This window comes from Aquila chrysaetos, chromosome 8, assembly GCF_900496995.4.
Source record: "Aquila chrysaetos chrysaetos chromosome 8, bAquChr1.4, whole genome shotgun sequence".
Lineage (NCBI taxonomy): Eukaryota > Metazoa > Chordata > Aves > Accipitriformes > Accipitridae > Aquila > Aquila chrysaetos.
In genome coordinates this window covers 25,894,546-25,916,712 of record NC_044011.1, presented here as the reverse complement: position 1 = coordinate 25,916,712, position 22,167 = coordinate 25,894,546, and the positions used below count along the sequence as shown (strand labels likewise).

The following is a 22,167-nucleotide window of genomic DNA, read 5'->3' as shown; positions in this document are numbered from 1 at the left end:
GAACTGTACCAGATTTGGGGTACCACAATTAAAAAATTCGACCTATGAGTTGGAAAGTGTTCAGAGGAAAAGAATGATAACAAATTTAGAAAACATCAGCTACATGATGATGGGTGAAAGAACTGGGTTTAACTCAACTGAAGAGAGAAAATTGAGGACACATGAGCCTTTCAATGGGTAAAAGACTGTTTTAAAAGGACAGGAGTGTGTCACTTCTCCATATTTTCTATGAGTCTCTCAAAAGGAAATGGCTCAATCCACAGCAATGAAGATTTAGTCTAGTTAGGAAAAACTGGGGGTGAGCAGCAATAGTACTCAGTAGTAACACCCAGTTAGTAGTAACTAATGCTCAGAAAATTGAGCTTTGGGTCCCAAATAATACTAATATGGATCTGAATTTTATTTTTATTTAGGAGGAGCAAGGCACTGGAACATGCCACTGCAAGAGCAGAATTGTCTTCACTACAAATTTTTAAAAGACAGTAGACAATCAATTGCCAGAAGGAGTCTATATTATACGTATAACGTCCCATCTCAAAACAGAGGAGGGATTAAATTGCCTCCAGGTCCCTTTAAGCTTTACTTCTAGGAAATTAATTTTCAACTTCAGTTTATATTCATATCTACTTCCTGATATTTTTCTTCTATCCTAAAGTAACCTCAGCAACTGACTGAAACTCAGTATTGCACATTGCGTTTATCAAACCAAGAACTCGGGTACAAATTATACTTTTATCTTTGTATTTTTTAAAAAACCTCTAAAACATGCATTCAGTGTTAGATGCGACATAGAAATAAGCAGCCTGGCCACTCCCAACATCTGTTCTTTTTAAAGTAAGTACAAAGTTGAAAAACTTTTAAATAGATGTATACAGGAATTTTTGTACAGAACTTACAAAACTGTTGTTTCCTCTTGGATATTACGGAGGTTTTTCCCTTTTCTATTTTTCGTATCATTCTTGTTACTTAGAAAATCGAGCTTTGGATGCCAAGTAATACTAATATGGATCTGAATTTTATTTTTGTGTATCTCTTAATAGAGTTCTAGTTTCCCATGCCAGTTCATTGGAAGTCAGTTTGAATGCTCTGGGGAGAAAAGTTTTACTATTTTCCATTTACCTATTTCCTCATTTATTTTTCAGTTAGCACTGACTAGGAATAACTTCTTAATGAGAACATAAAATAATTTTTATTTTAAAAGCAGTGTCAGTTTAATTCTGAATTGGTAAACTGAGTGTAGAGTTATTTTCTGACAACAGCATAGCTATTTTTTACATAAAACAAGCTGTTTCAACATTCAACCATGCAAGGAGACAAAACTCATGCAGGAATGGATAATGAAGGGCTAGGGTCCTCACCTAACACAGCTGTCGGCACAAGTGGATCATTGGGCACTGTAGGAAAACAAAGCTCATGAAGAAATACATTACCCTCAATTTGTGTATTTTTAAGAATAAAAACAATGTACTTCAGAGTATAACCAAGTGATAACTAAACCCCATTAATTTTGTTACAGCAGAAAACCAGAATGAATACACAGTTTCAGAAAGCATCCTGAATAAAAGAGGAATGAAAGGCAGTTATTTTGGACTTTGGAAATGTAATGACAAAGGCAAAGAGGTTCTTACTGAAATGAAATAAAGAAGACATTACATGCAATTTAGTTTTTGAAAGGGCTCCTCCTTCACTATTGTTCTTTTGCTTCACAATAAAGGTTCACTTTCATAGAACCAACTCCTTTCCTTTTAAACCCATCCTCTCATGTACTACTTGAATAGCTCATCTCAAAATAAAATGGTATTTCTTTAAAGTCTTCCATGTAATTTAAAAAAATTATATACATATTTACAGTTAATAGCTTTTTTTGTGTGCAGTGCCAAATATGTTGCTCTTAATGAGTACAGGAAAATCACAGATACACAGATGCAGATGTTTGAACAAAATTCATAGAATTTTATCCTTTGTTATCACAACTAGAACTGTGCAGAGACAAATGCGCTGTTTCAGACAGAAATGGCGGAATCCAGAATTTGGTTTTGTTCCAATCTGGAACAAAAATTTAAAATAGCAACAGATCTGTGACAAAACTGAGCTCAAGTTCTCAAGCAATCTGCCTAAAAGTTTGTTGCATAGGAGGAAACCCCGGAAGCTTGGAAGATTCTTTGCCTCAGCACAGATGATGGTCAGGAGAACTGAATCCTCCAACACCCCAAAAAATCACATACCTAGGACACTGGAAAACAGTGATGCTAAACTTCTTTGCCAACCAGCCAGGACAGCTGTGGTGGCTGGGGCTCATGGGCTCTTGGTGTCACATTAGTCCATCTGGAAGGCTGCCCAAGTGCCTGGCAGCCCTGGCTCACTGACAGCCATGTAGGTTCCTGATGGATACTTTGCCTGGCACCATAACTTAGTCCAAATCAAACTCTTTGCAAACCTGCCTCCACAAATTTCAATGCCAATAAGACATCAAACTTGGGAGAATTTTCAAACAGTTCCAGCCAAAACTGTGTAGAAAAACTCACAGGCTGATACTAAACTCCCATTTATAATTGGTTATGAGACACTTAAAATGTTAGCACTCTGCAGTTTGGTAAGCTTCAATAAACTGAGCAATAAACCCTCCTCCAAAATCCATTTCCCTTACAACAATCAGGAAAGAACTTAAGAGCCTTAAGGGATGTATTTTGCTCAAGCATAGTAAGCACTATGGGAGGCAAGAGAAGGGAGGTGGAGTGCCATTCCCAAAAGATGGCAATTCAGAAGCAGCTCAGGCTGCTCAGATCTGTTTAAAGCCAAGCCACAAGCCCATGTGACTGTAAGGTGAGGTTCCTGCCAGCTCCACGGCAGAATTATGTCCCTTAGGTAATTTACACACTAGTTTTGAGGTATTGAGTTTGCCAGTGGAGTATCCTGCTTTTGTGCAAGGCATAGTGCAGACGCTGGGAGGCAGGTGTGCTGGACAGTGGTAGCTATAACCTAGACACTTAACTGTCAGAAACCCAAACTGCCAAATTTTGTCAAAACCAGACAGTTGGCAAGTATACAAAAAAGGAATATGAATATAGAGCAAATTTGCAGATACATTAACAAGCTTGTTCCTAAACTTCACAAACAGCAAGGAAAATTGTCAGTTTCCTTCTGTTATAATGTCCTTACTGCCAAAAGAAAGAAATTAATTTGGACCTCATATTATTATTCATTACAGACATGGAGTTACACAGTAATATTTAACATGTTGGTATTAAATATCCTCATGGGGGCAAACTCAATTTCAGATTTTAACTGAGATATTCTAGAAGCATAATATTTTCCCTGGAACAAGTATCAATGCATACTGAAAGTACATGTAAATATTTAAATAATTGGCCACATACCAATAAGGATAACATACAAACATCCCTACTCAACCTTTGGGTTTACCAGTGTCCCTAGAAAACCTGGAGCTTACAACAATTTTCCTTAAAAAAGTAGAATTTTTTTCCGTGTTTCTATATTCACCTACACTCCAGAGTATCTATCGCTGTTGTACTTACATCTGGGGCTGAAGTTATGAGAGTCCATAAACGTGATTGAAAGGGGATCCTCTGCATGCAGGGTGCTTTGGTCAGCGTAACTCCTATCCATCGCATTCACCATGTGTGTCATCTCCTGGCGGGTGGTCCCCATGGCATCCTTGCGCTTCTTGGCAAGTTTGCTGCCCAGCCAAAAAAAAAAACCCAAACCACCTTAATATTTGATGAACACTGATGTCTACAGTAATCATTATCTATAATCCTGAGTGACTGAAAAGTTTGGCTGATTTTCCTGTGTACAACTTTTCCAGCATGAAATTGATAAAACTATGCACGCTGCTATGAAAGAACCACGATCATGTGTTTTCTGTATACACACAAATGCTGTAATTCAAGTGCTAACTTCTGTACCCTGGTAATATTTTTTTTTTCCTGCGCAGCAATTATACTAATATAAACAAATTAGAGAATATAATTACATTTTAACTGAAATGATAAATAAGAAGCATCTGTGCATGCAGTTTTATCAACCATCTCCATTTAAATCTGTGTTTTGATTTTATAAATGGATAATTCATTCCCCTTGCTCGCCTTGTTAGGAAGAAATCATTTAACCTTCTAAATTACTTTGTTAGTCAAAAAAACCTATGAAATAACAAAAGAAACATAATTATTCGATATGGATTCATATTACCTTTTATGCTAAAAGTTTTTCTTCCCATTCAGTACACAAGATACAACATGATACCACACTTTGTTCCTGATACTGAATTTTGGTTCTTTAAAAAGCAAACCAACCCCCCCCCCCCCACCTTTCATGCAGTTTGGGAACAACTTAAATTTTGACATTAACAGTCTTGCACTCTAAATGTATCTGCAGTTAAACTGCAACCTAATCTGTACAACTAAAGCCCTCAAATTAACAGCCAATGCCCTTAAAGTGCACACTTCAGAAATATATCTCAATTCTTTCCTTTTGATGAAGAACGGGAAGCGATTTTCACTGTCGCCAGAAGTCAGATGGAAGCAGATAATAAATTTTAATTATCACTTAAAGCCTACGACTCTTAAAGCATATATCTACAGTAGTAGGAAGTATGCAGAGCAGCATGAAGTGCACCTTGGTTCTGCAGGAACCTGTGACATACAGCACACTGTTCTGAAATCTTGTTTTCATCTGAAGCTGTGACTGCAGTATAACACATAGCCAACCTGCTTATTTGGATAAATCTGACACCACGTGGGAGAGATACAATCATTGCCAAAAGTACTGTGTTCTTGAAAATGCGTGTTTAAAACACAGCTTAGCTTCACAAACTTTTTCTGCATAAAATATCATCAAATATACTGTTAACTGTTTAGACTGTATTTATCTTACATTTCTCTGACTAAAAGGACTGCTTGCTCTTCCTCTATTCTCTGATAACTTTTAATATTCTGTGCCACACTCTAACAGTAGACAAAGAGAATATTAGTGTAAATTATCCACCCATTTACTTGTTAAGTCCTGGGCACATCCACCAGAAAGGACCCACGCCACCCTCTGGGGCAGGACACACTTCATGTTTTTGCATATTTAAGAAAATGTTAAGAGGACTGTTTCTTATGTTAATAGTCTTTGCTCACAGTAAGGGGCCACAAAGTAGGATACAGATGGGCAGAGCACTCCTGAGAATAACAAAGATTCTTCCACCTATCAGACTCATCTCCTTATTTTGTCCCCGCCCTCTTTTCTTTCCCCCATTTACAGATAGACTAGTTGGAAAATGACTACTCAATAACCCGCTCGCTACAAAAATCCCAAAGGTGGTCTCTCAACCTCTCATTTTTCCATCAAACCCTTGTGGTGTACATGGCGGTTCTGTGTGTATCAGTTGTTCAGTGAAAACTAAAGAACCAGTGACAGTTGGATGTCCCCCCTAAAATGCTTTATTTTATACATTTACTCCACACATTCCTATTTACTTAAGAAAAATTGGTTTAAATGATGCTCTGGTTGAACAAATGAAGACCAACAGAACTTCAGAAGTGAAACTGCTTGAGCTTTATAACTGGGTTCCCGATACTATCAAAGCTTTCACAAAACTGGCATTTCTAGTTCAGACTGGTTTTTTAAGTTTCAAAGCCTTTCAGATAGTCTCTATACACTGAAGATTGCCTTTTTCTAATGCCACCTCAGAAATGGAACAAAAAGATTATTACATCTCATCTCGACTATATTAAGCCCTTCTTTGAAGCACCACTTTGTAACAAAACTTGCTAACTACGCTAAATAAATCAACAGCTATTAAGGCTTTCAAGTTATTAGCTTATTAGAGTAGCTACTTTCTAATTCGTATGCTCTGCTTCAACTCCTAAAAAGGCCTATTGTGTTGTAGAGCTGCAACCCAAAGCTGCTGGGAAATGGGAGGACAGCTTTATTGTTTAACAGCTCCTGGCTCCCTCGGGGTTTGATGTGTTTTTCCTTTCCTTTTTTCCTTCCTTCACTTGGCTAAAGGCACATGCAATCTATGCTTCACGATAGTTAAGCAAATCACGGTTAAAGTACTCGAGGCTGACAGAAAGTGTAAATGATTCTCATTATCTGCTAAAGGATCCAGTTGGGTGAACCTGCGCAGGTGGGTGTTTCAGTGGGAGCTGGAGGGGAAAAGTGCTCCATCATAGGATGAAACTGTGCGGTGAATTATCTCGAGCGGAAGCAATTGTTATTTAACAAGGAAATTATAATTTGTCACAATAAACGGGAGAACGGCAGTTAGCTAAGCCAGCTTAGCTTTTTTTTAATTTTTAAGTTTGTTTAAAGAAGTCAACTAATCTGCTTAAAAATGTGGAAGAGCATCATTATCAGACAGCACGGGTTCATCAAAGCACTTGAGTGCATTCTCAGATCCCCTCTGAAGTCAAGGGCTTTACGCATTTATTTAAAATTAAGAATGTGTGTAACTGCTTTGCTCAATCACAGCCAAAACTGCTGCAGCCCTCACAAAAACTAATTTGGTCTAGAGGTATAAAAAAAGTCAGCTTTGCTTCAATGAGGCAAAACATTATGCAAACCCTATGTCCTATAGTAAGATCCACATTTTAAAATGTGTATGGAAAGCACCTCACAAGCAATAGATGCAGACCACTTCACAAAAAATATTTCTGGGGAAAAAAAAAAAAAAAAAAAAAAAAAAAAAAAAAAAGGTTGGTACCACAGAGGTAGATGTGTTGCTCTGCCATTGGTAGGGCAGAGACCTATTTATAAAGGTCTGGCATCTGCCTACAATCTGCGTAGGAAAAGTGGTGCACAGGATCCCTCCTGCTAACTGATACGCTAAGAAGGAACAATTTGTGATTTACAAGCACAGTTCTCTAGCTAGGAAATGGGAAAAGAGATTTTTTTCCTTAGTGTGATGTGTTGCTGTGAATCATAATGCAAATTAAATTATGATTACAATAAACTAAAATGATAGTTATGGGAAAAACTGTAGCAAGAAGCAAAAGTCTCAATATACAGTTAGAAATACAATATCCCTTTAAAAAAAACCACAGGGTAAGAGTAACAGGAACAATGATACCAGCAATTTTTCAAGCCTGAGAATAAAGAAAGGTAACTACCAATAAAACTTTAGGAAAATTATAGAGACTGGTTTTCTTTTTTAAAAAGGGATACTGCATCTTTAAAACACGTAAAATAGTAAGTCACCCGTATTCTACTTACAGATAGTAGGAGTAAGAATAGTAGCTCCTCCTGGCAAGCAAATCACAGACAGTGGAAAAAGAGAAGCAATGGTGAATGAAAAGCGTGACTCTGTCACATTCAATAAAGCAGAGAAATGTGCGCTTAAAAAAAAATTGAAAAATTCATGTTTCTTTGGTTAGCATTTCAAGTTGCTCATGCACAAACTAGCCTTACTTTGCCATGCAATTAAAAAAAAAATACACTAGCATATAAAAATGGTTTGTTTTTTAGAAAGATCACTTGAGAAAATTACATGCTGAGATTTCATTTATTGCCAAAAAATTTGAAAATTAAATGGATTGTGTATTTTCAACATGCAATTCAGCATAATATAATGATCAACACCTAGATGTCATGACGAATGAACAGCTGTGTACAAATCTTGTGCAGTAAATATGCTTTTTACTTTTCAGTTACAAAAACTAAAGATTGCATTAATAAATACATTTAATCAGAAAACAAATTTCATGTCATTCATTTTAACATCTTTATCGGTACACAGGTGTATACGTATATGTTTGTATGCATACTATATGTAGCTATATGAGTACACACATTTTAAAGAATGCACGTTTACAACAGATATGTGTGTACTGACATATATACCACACATTTCCTGAATGCAAACATATGTCTTCTATTTTAAAATCTTATAATTGGAAATGCTGATGTAGTCATGCTAAGCATTAAAAATATGGAAGGTAAACAAATGGAAGGAAATGAAGGACATTTGGAAATAGTCCAACAATGACTTAGAAAATAAAAATGGCATTGCTTGTTAAAGATGCAGTATCCCTTTTCTTAGTTGGTTTGATTACTTCAGTAAAACTCTGTGAGAGCTGTTAAGAGCTTCATTCGGGAAAACTTCAAATCAATTTGTACAAAATGATCAGGCAAAGCCTAAAACATCTCAAGCTCATGAACAAAACTGCTTAATACTCCATTTTTCAATAAAATGTAATGCTGCATTTAATCAGATTGAGATAGCGATGGCTGTGCATACGACTTAATAAACCAATGAAAATGCAGAAACCATTGTTTTATTAACTTTTCCGTGTAATAAGCTGTGGTCAATTCAGGTACCAAAAGGGATACTACATAATGGATCACTGAATATGTACACTACAGAAGATGATTCAAACGGATCAGTTTTCAGTCCCACCACAACTAAGTGAAGTGTGTTTATGTACGTGTGAATGTGTCAGGGTTTTTACAGCTGTTCCTGGCTTCATTATGTGGATTACCCTGATTCACTAGATGGGCTGAATTAACTCAGGTATACAAAGGCTTTCTATGCTTTTTGTAAGAGACCTTGACTAAAGCTGGTATTAAAAAAAACCTGCCCACTTTCCCTAAGCGGGGTCAGGGACGGAATGGCACACCTATAACGTACGCGATAGAAAACCAATTAAACTATCATGATGAAAAATTGTCAAACATTAAAGATTCATTAAACAGGTTAATTTCTCACCTATTTTGAATACAAAATGGCACAGGAGTTTAGAAATGTTATGTGCTTTAGAATGATGATCAAGTATCATTCCTAAGAGGATATGGACTTCACAGGTTCAGAAAAGGGAAGGGGAAAAAAGGGGATATTTAAAAATATCATTTCTTGGACATGATTAACTTATCAAACAATTTAACAGGGAAAGTACCAGTCTAAAAGGACTTTGAATGCAAGAGGTAAAAAGGATAGGAAAAATAAACACACTGAATTTAAAGCTTATTTTTTTTGTTACCTGCAAAACTAGTCAATCCCATCTTGAAGTGACTGACAATATATAGTGGTAGACAGTCTCTCACTCACACACACACATGCACACACACAGAGTCTTCTATTATACATAAGGGGACCACTGCAACACACACTGAGAAGATGATACTCCCCAGCACATACCTTGCAATAAAGCTATAAAATAGAGATTTCTTCCTGAAAGCTTAAAAACAACTATTTTTTTGTTTTTCAAAAGTTGTGTAAATAAAATTGGTTGACTGTTTTTGCATATGATGAGTTGGACCTTTTGCATATGTGTTAATTCTCAACCACAGAGGTAAACAACAGAGAAAAGTAAAAGCACTTTTGGGAAAAATCACATATGTAGCTAACTAACACAGAACACTATAAGCATACCTAATGTTTCTAATGCAGACGTTTCTTCTCCAAGTTATATATCTCCAGGGATAATTGTAAAGAGGCAATAAATTAAAAAAATCTAATGCAAACCAGAAATTATAACATATAGAATGATCTTAGGTACAATTTTAATTTTTTTTCTTAATCTTTAAAAATAATAGCAACTTGCATTTAGAGGAGCATTCGCAACATTTACAAATATACTTTTCATTAAGACTTCTGCAAAAGGCAAGGGAATGCAATGCACACACCACTGGAAGATAAAGGTCTTGTTCTACCCAAGAAAAATCAGCTCGTGTCCTGCAAAGGGGACCCGCCAGGGAGGGGGTGCACAGAAAGAGACGAATTGGTTTCTATGCTATAACTACGGATTTATAGAGCCATATTATGAACTTTTATGCCAGGTTAAAAGAGTTGCAACTACTGGGAAGTCGAGACTTTAAAAACTGACCGAGGAATAGGGTAGCACAATTTACAATAGGTAGGAGCATTTGGATGCAGAGTTAGCATTGTACTATGCCAGAAGATGGCGATATTGCTTACTGTCTAAGAAAGCACTGAAAAAATAAAAATTCATTCAAATTAATACACTTTTAAACAATTTCATGCACTAAGGACTTGCTAGATAATTTTACAGTGATGTGGTATGACTTTCAAGAAAAAACTCCAGGTTTACAAGAGCATAAATAGAGGTATAAAATTACATTATTTTGCAAGCTGGATAACACACAGATACAAATAACTCATTAGAGCTGCATATAGAAAATCAAATTCATTATGTGATTACAACATGAAAAGTACAGTAAGTTATTCTTTTGTTCTTTGCTTTAAAAAAAAAAAGGCTCCATGAATTTCAGTTCCACCAATTTTAATATTCTGTACATTCCTCCAACTGCAACTTAAAACTACTTGTAAATAAGTACGAGAAAATGTATAGCTATTTGATCCCAAATATAAAGAAATCCTCTCTTTAAATCCATCATAAGAATCACAGCAAAACCAACAGGAAACACAAAGAACTCATCCAAAAACTGAGGAGAGCTACTGGTCCTGAACTTTTTTTTTTTTAAAAGACCTGTAAAAAATACCCATTTCATTATTGTTTGATATGGAGAAAAAAAAGAGGGATCAGCACAGATCATTTTCTTACCTTTTTTTGACGATCAATATGACAACAAGGAGAAGTAGGATGAATACCAGAATTCCAGCACTTATTCCTGCTATTTTCACCACTCGATCTGTTTGTTTAGCTGGATCCGGAATCACCTCAGGTTCTTCTGTTGCTGCTGCTAAATGAATCAAAAAAGAAGTTGCTTAAATGTGTAAGCACTAGAGAAAAGGAAATCATAATTGGTGATAATTTCCAAATATGTGTGTGTTTTAATACAGTAGCCAGAATATAGATACATGCATCATGTGTTTACACATCTACACATATGTACATAGACACGCTATAAATTTCAATCTATATGACATACATTTGCAACACCAAACATATGACTATGTATGTGTGTATACAGGTACAAATATATAAATATACACACATAACTTCCTGTATACAGAAGCATATATGCATCTGGATTTCCAAACAAGTTACTGTATTACAAAGCAGAAGACAAAGCAGAGACAATCTATCAACTAAATCACCATTACTTCATTTAATGTTATTTTTTCAGATATTAAATACGGAATATTTAACATTGACTAGTGAGATTACGTTAACTCACAAACAGTAAATTACACTTTCTTTTCCAAGCCGCAACTGGCACCCTAAACTCTAGTCCTTCTCTCCTTCACCCAGTTTCAGTCCACCTTTGTATATTAATTCACCCTACAGCATCTGCCCGGCATTCTACTGGGAATTTTGATTCTCCAAATAAGGTCATTCACAAAGCCAAGCCTAAAGTCAGCCGTAGTTTTATTTCTGTTTATAGGCCCTGAAAAAAATAAAATAATAATAATAAAAAATCGCTATTCTACACAGAGGCGAAAACACTCTGTAACACAGCTGAGTGGGCTGAGGCCACAGGTTACAGCAGAGAGGAAAACAGAATATATATGAAAGAGCACAGCCATTCAGTCTGCACCTCTTTGCATCACAGCCTGGCGTACAAAGCATCAGGATCATGGGGTTTTCCAGCCTGGCAAAAATATCAAAAATTATAAATAGGTTTCAGCCACGGGTAAAATCCCATGAGGTGTTTACTTGTAAAATAGGAAACGGCTCTTCAGTTCTCTAGTTCTTACTTTCTAAGGCTGTGGCTTAGCACTTTGCCGTTTGCTTGCTCACGAGGCACGGGTGGGTACATACACTCGCTCGCTCTCTCTGACCCGTCTTCTCTCACCCTCCACCCGGCATGCAGCAGGTGCCACTTAACCTCTCCCCCCTCACAGCAGCTGCACGCGGAGTAGTTACAAGCTGTTGGTATCATCATGCCTATGTCATTACACAGAAAATATCCGTTACTCTGAAACTAAGATGCTTCTCAACAGACCACCAAAACAAGCAGAACGAAAACCGAGGTGAAGCCACACCAGAGAAGGACTACCGCTGCCCTGAAAATCTGCTCCACAGGCCTTTCAGAAAGCCAGCGTAGTCAGTACCAGGGATAATTGGTATCTAATACTTTAACTATGTTACTCAGACTGTTTCTATTCAGGTTCCACGTGCAGGAACCCATATTATCTTTTGAGGGAAGGATCATGCTGTTATTTAAAATCACTATTACTTGTTTCTGTAACCTCCACCTCAGCAGTATCTGAACCACTTACTAACAACTTGCCCTCAGAACAACCTTCTGAGTTGGGAACGTGCTCCCTTCCAGACACCCATGCGAGAGCTAGGCAGACAGTGAGAGATCTGGCAGTGCTTTAATCATAAAACTTAATCATCATCATAAGACTTCATCATCATAATTATCTCTCTCCCCAACAGCTTGAACTCTGTCTGCTGAGAAATACTAAATGCTTCCTCCTTTGTGTAAATACATGCCTGCATACACACTTGCATACATAACCTGCGTGGACTCAATCCTATATATTTTGTTAGTACTATACGTGTCGTTGAGGTGTCCAGGGGTAAGAGTCAGGATCAGGTAAATGGTGCGTGCATGTGTAGCTGCATACACACAACACATACTCACACACAAGCTAGAATTAATGCCAGATACGCATACGATGCTGTCTAACAGGAAACAAGGGGGATGACTATTGAGGTAGAACTGGAAGAAGAAGGTGTTCGAGATTCTCAATGTTTAAAATGAATCGGCTCCCAGTCTACTATTAGCTGGGCTGGATGTGACAAATACGAATGAACATTTGATAAGCAGTAAAGCCAAAAGGCCAATCAGTAGAGTCAAAAGACCAATCAAAGTTAAAATATAAATGGCTTTATATGCCAACGGGAAAAAACCTCATGTTTGCTGTATGGGGTACTGAGAAACAGCAAGGACGTGGGAAGGGTAGAGACGGGAGCATGCAGGAGTAGGATAGTCGCTGTGTCTGGAATTGCCATGAGTACAATGTGAGCGCAGCTGGGTAGCTCTGACCTAGCAAAGGTAAGAACTGATCAAGCTGCAAAATAACTAAGGCTTGAGCAAGAGATTTAGTTGTGTGGATGGAGATTCAAGACCAGGTCTTTGAGAGATTTCAAAATACGAATCACAAGGATTGGATCTGACCTGAAGATGCACTTCAAAAGTTGAAGTCTCAAAAATACATCCAAAAGCACAAGCTTTGAGCCTTGATCAGGATGGGGGTGTTTTCACAGGAATATTAGTGAGAGATGACAGAGTAGAGGGGAAAGAATGAAAGACCTGTCTCACACTTTCCTGGAGAAAGATAGTACCCTTACTGCTTGATAAAGCAAGCTGCAATACAGGTGCTTCTCAGAGTCATGTTTAAAATCATTGCTTGGCCACTCACAATGTTATTTCATTCAGAAAAGTTAGCTTAGAGAAACAACTATGCACTTCTCAGAAAATCTGAAGGAAATGTGACTGAGGGAGTGTCGTGGTTTAACCCCAGCAGGCAACCAAGCACCACGCAGCCACTCACTCACTTCCCCCCCACCCAGTGGGATGGGGGAGAAAATTGGGAAATGAAGTAAAACTCGTGGGTTGAGATAAGAACAGTTTAATGGAACAGAAAGGAAGAAAATAATAATGATAATGATAACACTAATACAACGACAACAGTAACAATAAAAGGGTTGGAATGTACAAATGATGCGCAGTGCAATTGCTCACCACCCGCCGACCGGCACCCCGTTAGTCCCTGAGTGGCGATCCCCCCGCCCCCACTTCCCAGTTCCTATACTAGATGGGACGTCACACGGTATGGAACACCCCGTTGGCCAGTTTGGGTCAGGTGCCCTGGCTGTGTCCTGTGCCAACTTCTTGTGCCCCTCCAGCTTTCTCGCTGGCTGGGCTTGAGAAGCTGAAAAATCCTTGACTTTAGACTAAACACTACTTAGCAACAACTGAAAACATCAGTGTTATCAACATTCTTCACATACTGAACTCAAACATAGCACTGTATCAGCTACTAGGAAGACAATTAACTCTATCCCAGTTGAAACCAGGACAGGGAGTTTACTTATTCACCTGACGTAGGCACTGGTGTTTTATTATATATTCTGTAAGAAATGATTGAGTTTGGATCACCAAACTCAACTGTTGAAAATGAAACTCTCTGTTCAGTTTTTAGAACAACAGTGGAAAGCCAGGAAGAAACTGCTTATCCATTTATCCTGGTTTCCTCACACTAAGGGGTTTGAAGTAAAAAACAGTAACTCATTCCATGAACTTCAATGCTGCTTATGAGATAAAAGCTGGTGCCCACTAGAAATGTACCACAGAGTCCTAAATTAGTGGAGAAAATTATATTGAAAAATCATAGACTAAGTAAGCAAGTGTATAACCATTGGTTGAGTTTCCTATATCCAAAATGCTAAAATCTATGGGCAAAATGCTACCCCTCTCCCCAGTATCAACAGAAAAATTGCTTTTGACTTAAATGAAGCCAGGATTATTATAGGCATGTTTCCAGCAACAGATAATATATGCATTCTCTAGACTAAATGTTACATTTGGAGACTATATGAAAGCAATTACAGATATAAATCACACTGTAATCTATTATTTATGTGTATGCGCATTGTATGCAATAAAATATATTATTTTGAGGAAGCTATTGAATGCAGCATAGAATCATTTAATGAAACTTATGAATTTGAAAGTATTTCGTATCACTTGTTTTTTAATTTTGACAGTTCAAAGTGTATTGTAATAAGCATGTGTGAGCTTACACATACATCACTAAAGGACAAAACCACAGAAACCTTGTACCTATGTGTTAAACTTACGTGTTTAAGTCAGTGTCTCCTGGTTGCTGATGGCACAAGGACTACAGCAGCAAGAGAAATTCTGCTGAGACTGAGAATTTGCTCTCTCTAGACTACAAGACTGTCAGGATTTTTCTTTCTCTGAAGTGGCTTTTCTATAGGCTGAACTGCTGGTTTTGCCAAACAGAGCAACTCAACTAACCAAGGCTTCACCAAGGGCAAATCTTGCCTAACCAACCTAGTGGCATTCTATGATGGAGTGACTCTGTCACTGGACAAGGGAAGAGCTACTGATGTCATCTATCTTGACTTCTGTAAGCCTTTGACATGGTCTCCCACAACATCTTTCTCTCTCAATTGGAGAGATACAGTAGTTAAAAATTGAATTATTTTGATAACTGGAGTTAACTACTGCATATTTCTAAGCAAGGTAAAAATGGTCTAAAATTGTTTAAGTTATAGAAACACCTGCTTTACTAATTCCTAACATTCCTTTTTAGTAATCTAGTCTTGCAATCCTTTCTTATGTCTTGAACGGCAGACTGTATTAAAAGGTAATTTATTGATTTGAAAAAGAACCTTGTATGGTAACAGAATGATGATCATATGAAAATGGACTCTCTATTGGCTATTAATTCCTTTGGCCAGCCTTACTCTAACAGACCTATAGTTAAGTGTTAATTTTTACAATATCCTTGCATATTACTATATTTTTCAGAATTTGACCCTGTAAGTCTAAGAAGAGATAATCCTACAGTTTTCAACCAATGCAAACTCATCTTGCATAAAAATTGCAAGAAGAGTTTCTGATCTGAAACAGAGAGTTAACTACATTTTCCCCCCTGTAAGAATAGCTGCCTACACAGAAGATTTATGAGCTAGATTGGGAGGAGAACACTGGATTTAGCAACTTATCCACTTGCCTTTCTTCTGAACTAATGAACAGTAACAGCAATCATATTCCACAGTCCCATTCACAAAGTTCATAAAATAACTTGATCCAGTGATTCTGGCTCTGCACACTGCCAATAATAGTCACAATATAAGAAGTAATTTTCCTTGTTTTCATAGATACTTAAGGACAATATTCAACCAGCTGACTTCCCATGATCAGCAGCATGAAGTTCAATTGTGAACGGCACTAAATTAGACTAGGATTGCTAATGCTCACAGGGACAGTAAAATTCTAAAGAGTTGGTAAGGTAGAGTCCATCTTATTCTCACAATTTCCTGATGTACTTAATTCCTCTACATTTTTTTATCATGTTTTTAATCAAATACACCTACAAATCCAACACCCACTTCTAAAATTGGGTGTATGCATAATATTCATACTTAATTCTTAAAGTGTACCGTGGCATAAGGAATCCAGTCATGGCACATATTGCTTTCCTGTCTCCTCCTTCCTTCTGTGGTTCAGAATTTACACACAGCCTTGCAAAATTGTCAGAGAATTTATGAGACTCAGCACAAAATCTATTCACCTATACCTTCCTAAGGAGATGGTGTTGGAATCAAGATAATGATATTCTACTCGCTCATCCAAACAAAATTATTCAAGCAGAAAATTCTGGTAGGATTTCGCAGGGCTGCTTGTATGGTACCACTTAGAGATAGCCAGCCTTCTAAAAGACAGCTTTTAAATCAGAGGTTTTGAACAAGATTTTATATGTAACCTTCTTACCATACCATTTGACTCTCTTAACATTCACAGCACTTTATGCTGGGTTTCCTTTGTGTGAGCAAGGGAATAAACTCTGTTTTATGCATTATTAAAGCTGCTATTTTATTACACTGCATTTTCTTTGAATGTTAATTTCTGTTTATGGCAGATCTTTGAATTCTCACAAACTGGTGTTATTGCTGCATAGCTTGATATTCAAAATAGCTCTGCTCAAGATAATCTGTTCTGCACCTTTGTTATGTGGCATTCAAAAACTTTTAATTAAAACCAGGAATGATGTCTGAATGAGTTCAACAAGGTAACATCAGGATAACATCAAATGAAACTGGAGTTCCAGCCAGCTCTGGAGATATGTCAGTCTACCACCTGAGAAAAGGGCTTGTTGAGAAATTTAGTGAAATTCTCTGATGAATATTTTCTTTTAGACTGGTCTGCCCTGTGTTTTAATCATCTGCCCAGAAAGATCATTCCATCTCCATCAGTTTAGTTACTGTTTTGCTAGAATGATAATCATTGTGCAATTAAGGAAATTTTTAGAAGTCTGAAAGTTAATTAATAAATTTGAGTTCAGAGAGAGAAGATCCGTAACCCCTTTTAGCTTAATTACGTCAAAAAAAAAAAAAAAAAAAAAAGTGTCAGCTGATTCTGTTTGATGAAAACACTTGAATGTGCTTTTGCAGGGATGGGGGAGACGGGATGTGCAACTTGTTCCAGAAAACTATGCACATGATTCATGAGATTTTACGGATTTCTGCATGTGAGTCAGTTTGGTATACCGCCAGCCTCTCTTTAAGATTTTTCTTTTTCAGGCTGAAAGCTGGAGATACATTTACTGGGAAAGGAATCCCCACAATTCTCCCTTCTCTACATCTTCCAAAGAGCTTCTCTCTTGGAGTACAGCTTCTGGGAGGTGAAGGCATGCTAGAAATTCACTAGGGTTTGGGTACATCTAAGCTGTTGCTTCCAGGACTCTAAATTACAGCTTTTTAGGGTAGCATTATTAAAAAGAAAAATTGTACTTGATTATGAATCGAAAACGTGATTCCCCGAGCTGTGCTTTGAAGTGTCAGGTTCATCCCTGTCACCATGGTAACCAAGGTCCACGGCTGCCCCAAGGAAAAGAGTTTACCAGGCTCTGCTGGTGAAAAGGAAGATGCCCGGCACCACCAGCCTCTTCTCCTCACCTGTGCTCCAACAGGAGGGTAGTGAGCTGATGCTTAGCTAAAATCTGCTGCCTCACTTTGTGTTGCAACATACTGCACCCATCTTTGTCCTCACGTGTGTCCCTTGCTGGGGGAAAGGGGGAGGCGTCACAGATGCTACCAGCTATGCCTAACAGAGGGGGTCCTCAAGGCCCCAAAGCTTTGTGATATTTTAAGTTAAGCCCTCGTACGAAAAGAATTACATACCACTGTTCTCTACATAAGAGGTCATTGCTGCAGAAATGGAGAGAGACGCTGTTTCATAGGCCCCTACGGCTCCTTCTGAAAGAGCTTTTTGATCTCTCTCAAAGGATGGCTTATGTGCAAAAATGAAATAAATACAGCTTCAGGCTAACCTCTAGTCAGATTTGGGATGGTGTAAGATGCTGTAGAAGTTAAGCATAGGAAGTCCCACAGGTGGCTCTGCATGCAAATATGGTACCAGGTAAACAGGTGCCCACCTGCTTACACATCCTGCTTCCAGATAACACAGAAAAATATCCTGAGCTTATGCTACTCGATGCTTTTTAAATGACAAACGTGCAGCTTAAAAATATTTATATGCATTTTAATTAATTAAACAAACTAACACAGCATATCTTGCCATACAACAATGAGAATGCTACCTGGAAATTCCAGTATATTATATACATTTATACATAAAAGATTGGTTCTGGACTGGTATTGTTAAGCCCTCACAAGTGTAGATATATATTGTTTTGATATATAATTAAAAAAATCAATCCCATCTTTACTAGTTTCCAACACTTTCAGATCAGTCCATTGACTGGTACTACTTTGGTAGGAAACAAGGAAAACAGCATCAGGTGAACCAAGTGTCTGCTGCTATTAGGGACAGAAACTAAAATCGATGAGGACTTACTCTTGCAATGTTCCACAGAGAAGCAATTGAAATTCACAATGGCTACTCTGAAAACAGTGATGTCCATGAATTTATAACTAATTATGAAGAGCTGACCTTAAAAGATTCAGAAGAAGTGAAGAAAGTGCTGAATCCGTTTGCCTCACTAGCTGTGAAACCTTGAACATGTGCAGATGAAGAGAGCCAAAGCAGGAACAATGCTGAGGAGACAATGTTCCAGCAACAACCTGCCCCGCTGTCCATGGGTCACATTGAAAGAGCAGATTAGTGCCTTCAATGCATTCCTACTATATCTGCCACTAAGACGTACTACCTGTGCGTGTACTTTGTAGGCACTTTACTATCTTTCCAAGTACAGCAAGGATAGGATTCAGTTATAGGGAATGAAGATGTTCAGTGCATCTTATAATCTACAGGTTGCACAGCTTTTGATTTGCAAGCTATTATCCTCATGCAAGAAACAGCTGTTTATGTAGAGTTAACTAAGCTAGCTTTAAGCAAGCTGGCTCAGTGATGCAACCATGCCCGCAGGACACAAAAAGCTCCGGGTGAATGCAGATATCAACTGTGACAAGGTATTTACACAGGGGTGTAAGTTGAAGTTACACTGTCAGCTTCTAGTTCAGTTGTTCTAACTGGCACAGGGCACAAGACAAAAATGTGGACTAAGGCTTCTGAAATGGCACCTCTCAAAGCAAAGAGCAAACTCCAAGGTCAGAGGAACGCGGTCTTGCAGCAGCACTGCCTAAGAGAGGGGAGACTCCTCCTGGCTGTAGCCCATGACAGAGTCCAGGTGGCAGAGCTGTGCTTGCCTCTGGAACCGTCAACTCCAAAACGCACAGAACAAATGATGTTGTTGGGTTTACACAGTGGAAATACATCCCATGGATAAATCAGAGTCTATTCATTAGTCTGTCTGATACCTGAAAATCCATGTCACAACCTTTTTTCTCCTCTCCCCTTCTGGCCTGCCTTACCTTCAAAACAAATGAGAACAAATATTTGAAAGGAATCAGAATACCATACTTCCAGGGTATGGTACTGTGTTTTTCAGTCTTTGAAGTTCCCTCTCAGGTCATCGTTTCAAAATTGTCACCAACAGTGCAAAGGCTAGAGACTTACCCTGAAAAAATCCTAATCTGTGCGAGAACTCAGGTTTTAGAAAGCTACAGGATCTCCTAAAATATAAGTTGTGGACAATACTAAGTACTTGCTTCACAATACCAGGTCTCATCCTGTAAGAGCTGCGTGTTTGAAATGTTGGAAAAATTAAGAAAAATACCTAATGTGATCTTTTATTTTGAAATCTGGTTAACTTTCTGTGTCTTGGAAAAAAATCAGTTTTCAGAATAAGACTTTCTTGAGCCACTTGATGCGCTTCTTTCAGTAGCCAATATGGAAGTAGAGATCTAAAGACTCAAACCAAATTTTTTCATTGCATGTGTGCTAACATCCCTTGAAAAGGGTACATAAAAAACCAGTTGTAGAAACACTTAACATGCATGCTGTAAAGTATCAGACTGAAACAATGAAATCTAAACCACTGCTTCTCCCTGATTTTCTGGAAAGGGGTATTGATCAAGAATGGTCCTCTAACACTCTGATCCACCCTATCACAACCATTTAGCAATGACTTGTTGGAGGGACTGTTACCATTTCTTAAGGTCACTGTGATTACTTTCTAAGTACAATGGGCCTGTTGTTAGACCTGTTGTAGCATTTTTTCCTGACAACATATAAAGGCAGCCAGCCTTTTGGTAATGAGATCATTTATGAAGTTTTTTTAGGGTAGGAAAAAACAAGTGTTAGTGTTTGGCCACATTACAAATTAATCAACTTTCAAGTTTTTAGTCTGAACAAACAGCCTGCTTTCAAAAATGTGTTTTTAAAAATAAATTTTCACTTGATGTTAGTTATAAAATTTCAACTATGCAAAAAACTGCATTAAGAAATTATCTGGTTTTGACAATGACGTCTATATGGCTTGTTAGCTCAGAATTAAACCTGAGAAGAAAATTACTATAAAAGCAATGTTTGGTAACAAATACACTAAATACCTCATCTTTATGTGCCTTTCCACCAGGTAACATTTAAGAAGTTTAGCAGAGAAAGTACATTATAATGATTGTTATCATTTATATATGCACACAACATGGTTTATGGGGAAAAATATTACTCTCGAATGTCTGAAGTTCCATTTTGCTATATTTATTGAAAATAACATTCTGTGAATAACTTCTGCTAATTTAAGCAACTATAAAATTGTAAGTGAGAATTTACTGGTAGTGTAGGAGTTGCAGAGTTATTGCAGACCTGTGCAATTATGCTGAAGGAAGGAAGGACAGCTTAACTCTCCACCACAAAACTGCAAACTCTCAACCCAAACTATACTCACACTGGCTTAAAATACAGAAATTTCCAAGATGAAAAATTATCTTAGATCAAATGCAGTGGTAATAACATTGAGGATGGAATCAAAAGACAAAGGCAATGAGGAGGAACAGAAATAGTGTTCCCTTCTTCCTTTCAATAAAACCAAACCCACACAGATTAAAGCTTATACAGTGCTAAAACTAGTCCTTCATAGCACCTGTTTGGTTATTAGTATCCCAGATTCTTACTGTCATGACTGCCAGCCTTCAGTATTTGGTTTCCTGTAAAATCTGGTACTTTTTCAAATAAAGTGAAAGACTAAATATAAGTACCCCAAAAGAATCAAAGATGCTTTCTTTCACATGGATTCCATTCTTCCATCTAGAGAAATTTTTTGCAACTTCTTCAGTTATATAATACTTTCCTGACACGATTCAGTGTCCTATAGGGTCCACTGGGCTAGCTGGAGAATGACACAGGATGCACTGGTGTGTGACACCCATGGCAGAGAACTTTCCTTCTCTTTAAAATCTTGCCGTCTGAAGAGCACCCACTCTCAGAAAGTTACATGGGTCAAAACTCTTGAGGTTTTCTTGAACTCCTTAGCACTAATAGGTGTCCAAGCAGCTAGAGGTCTGGGAGCATGAGGGAAAGGCAAATATCCTCTTCCAGACCAAGCAGGTATCACCCAGCTGCACATCGTAGCAGGCTGCAAGTACTGTCTCAGCCATTACCCTAATTATGCAGTTGCTCCCGAATCTGCTTATCCAAATACATCTGAAAGGTCTTAGGTCAGCACTTTAAGCTAGGCCACCTGATTCTGCACTGAAACATCAAAGCAACGGTGCTTATCCACACTAGTCTACCAGCTGCGACGTGAGGGCAACAGCCTTTAGCTGACAGAAAGCTTTGACATCTTCCGCAACACCAAACAATTGCAACACAAACATGTTACCTAAGCCTTAAACCCTGTGTAAAAAGTCAAAAGCCTGTTTATAGGCTTGTTTACCGCATCCGACATCTAGAAATGCAGCTGTAATGGCACTGCAACAACATGTAGCTAATGCAATGACAACTGTGTGAAAAAAACACATTGAAGTTCACAGCTCTGGGTTGATTGCCATTGACTACCGAGTTCAGATCAGGACCTGTAATGACATTAAAAGCCTTTTACATTGTGTCATTGCCTCTCTTTCTACATATCCCTATATTACTAATATTTCAAAGAAACTTTCAAGCAGGAGGAAGAGGTGGCAGTCCTGCAGACTACAGGACAAAACATGCCTGCAAGAAAGAAGACTGTTA

The 22,167-nt window shown here is 37.9% G+C and overlaps 1 protein-coding gene across 19 annotated transcripts in view; it reads right to left on the bottom strand.

Annotated features, from left to right (window-relative positions):
* The window catches only part of PTPRK (protein tyrosine phosphatase receptor type K), a 417,047-nt gene that overhangs the window by 26,891 nt on the left and 367,989 nt on the right, over positions 1-22,167 (bottom strand). For 3 of the 19 annotated variants that reach the window (XM_030022191.2, XM_030022194.2, XM_030022197.2), the window contains exons 14-18: positions 10,527-10,665; positions 9,374-9,415; positions 7,219-7,248; positions 3,537-3,706; positions 1,359-1,394 (exon numbers count right to left, since the gene is read on the bottom strand). In XM_030022191.2, the coding sequence (XP_029878051.1) occupies positions 1,359-1,394; positions 3,537-3,706; positions 7,219-7,248; positions 9,374-9,415; positions 10,527-10,665 (417 nt within the window). The remainder of the gene's footprint in view (positions 1-1,358; positions 1,395-3,536; positions 3,707-7,218; positions 7,249-9,373; positions 9,416-10,526; positions 10,666-22,167) is intronic. The other 16 variants (XM_030022195.2, XM_030022199.2, XM_030022201.2 and 13 more) reach the window with 11 other exon arrangements.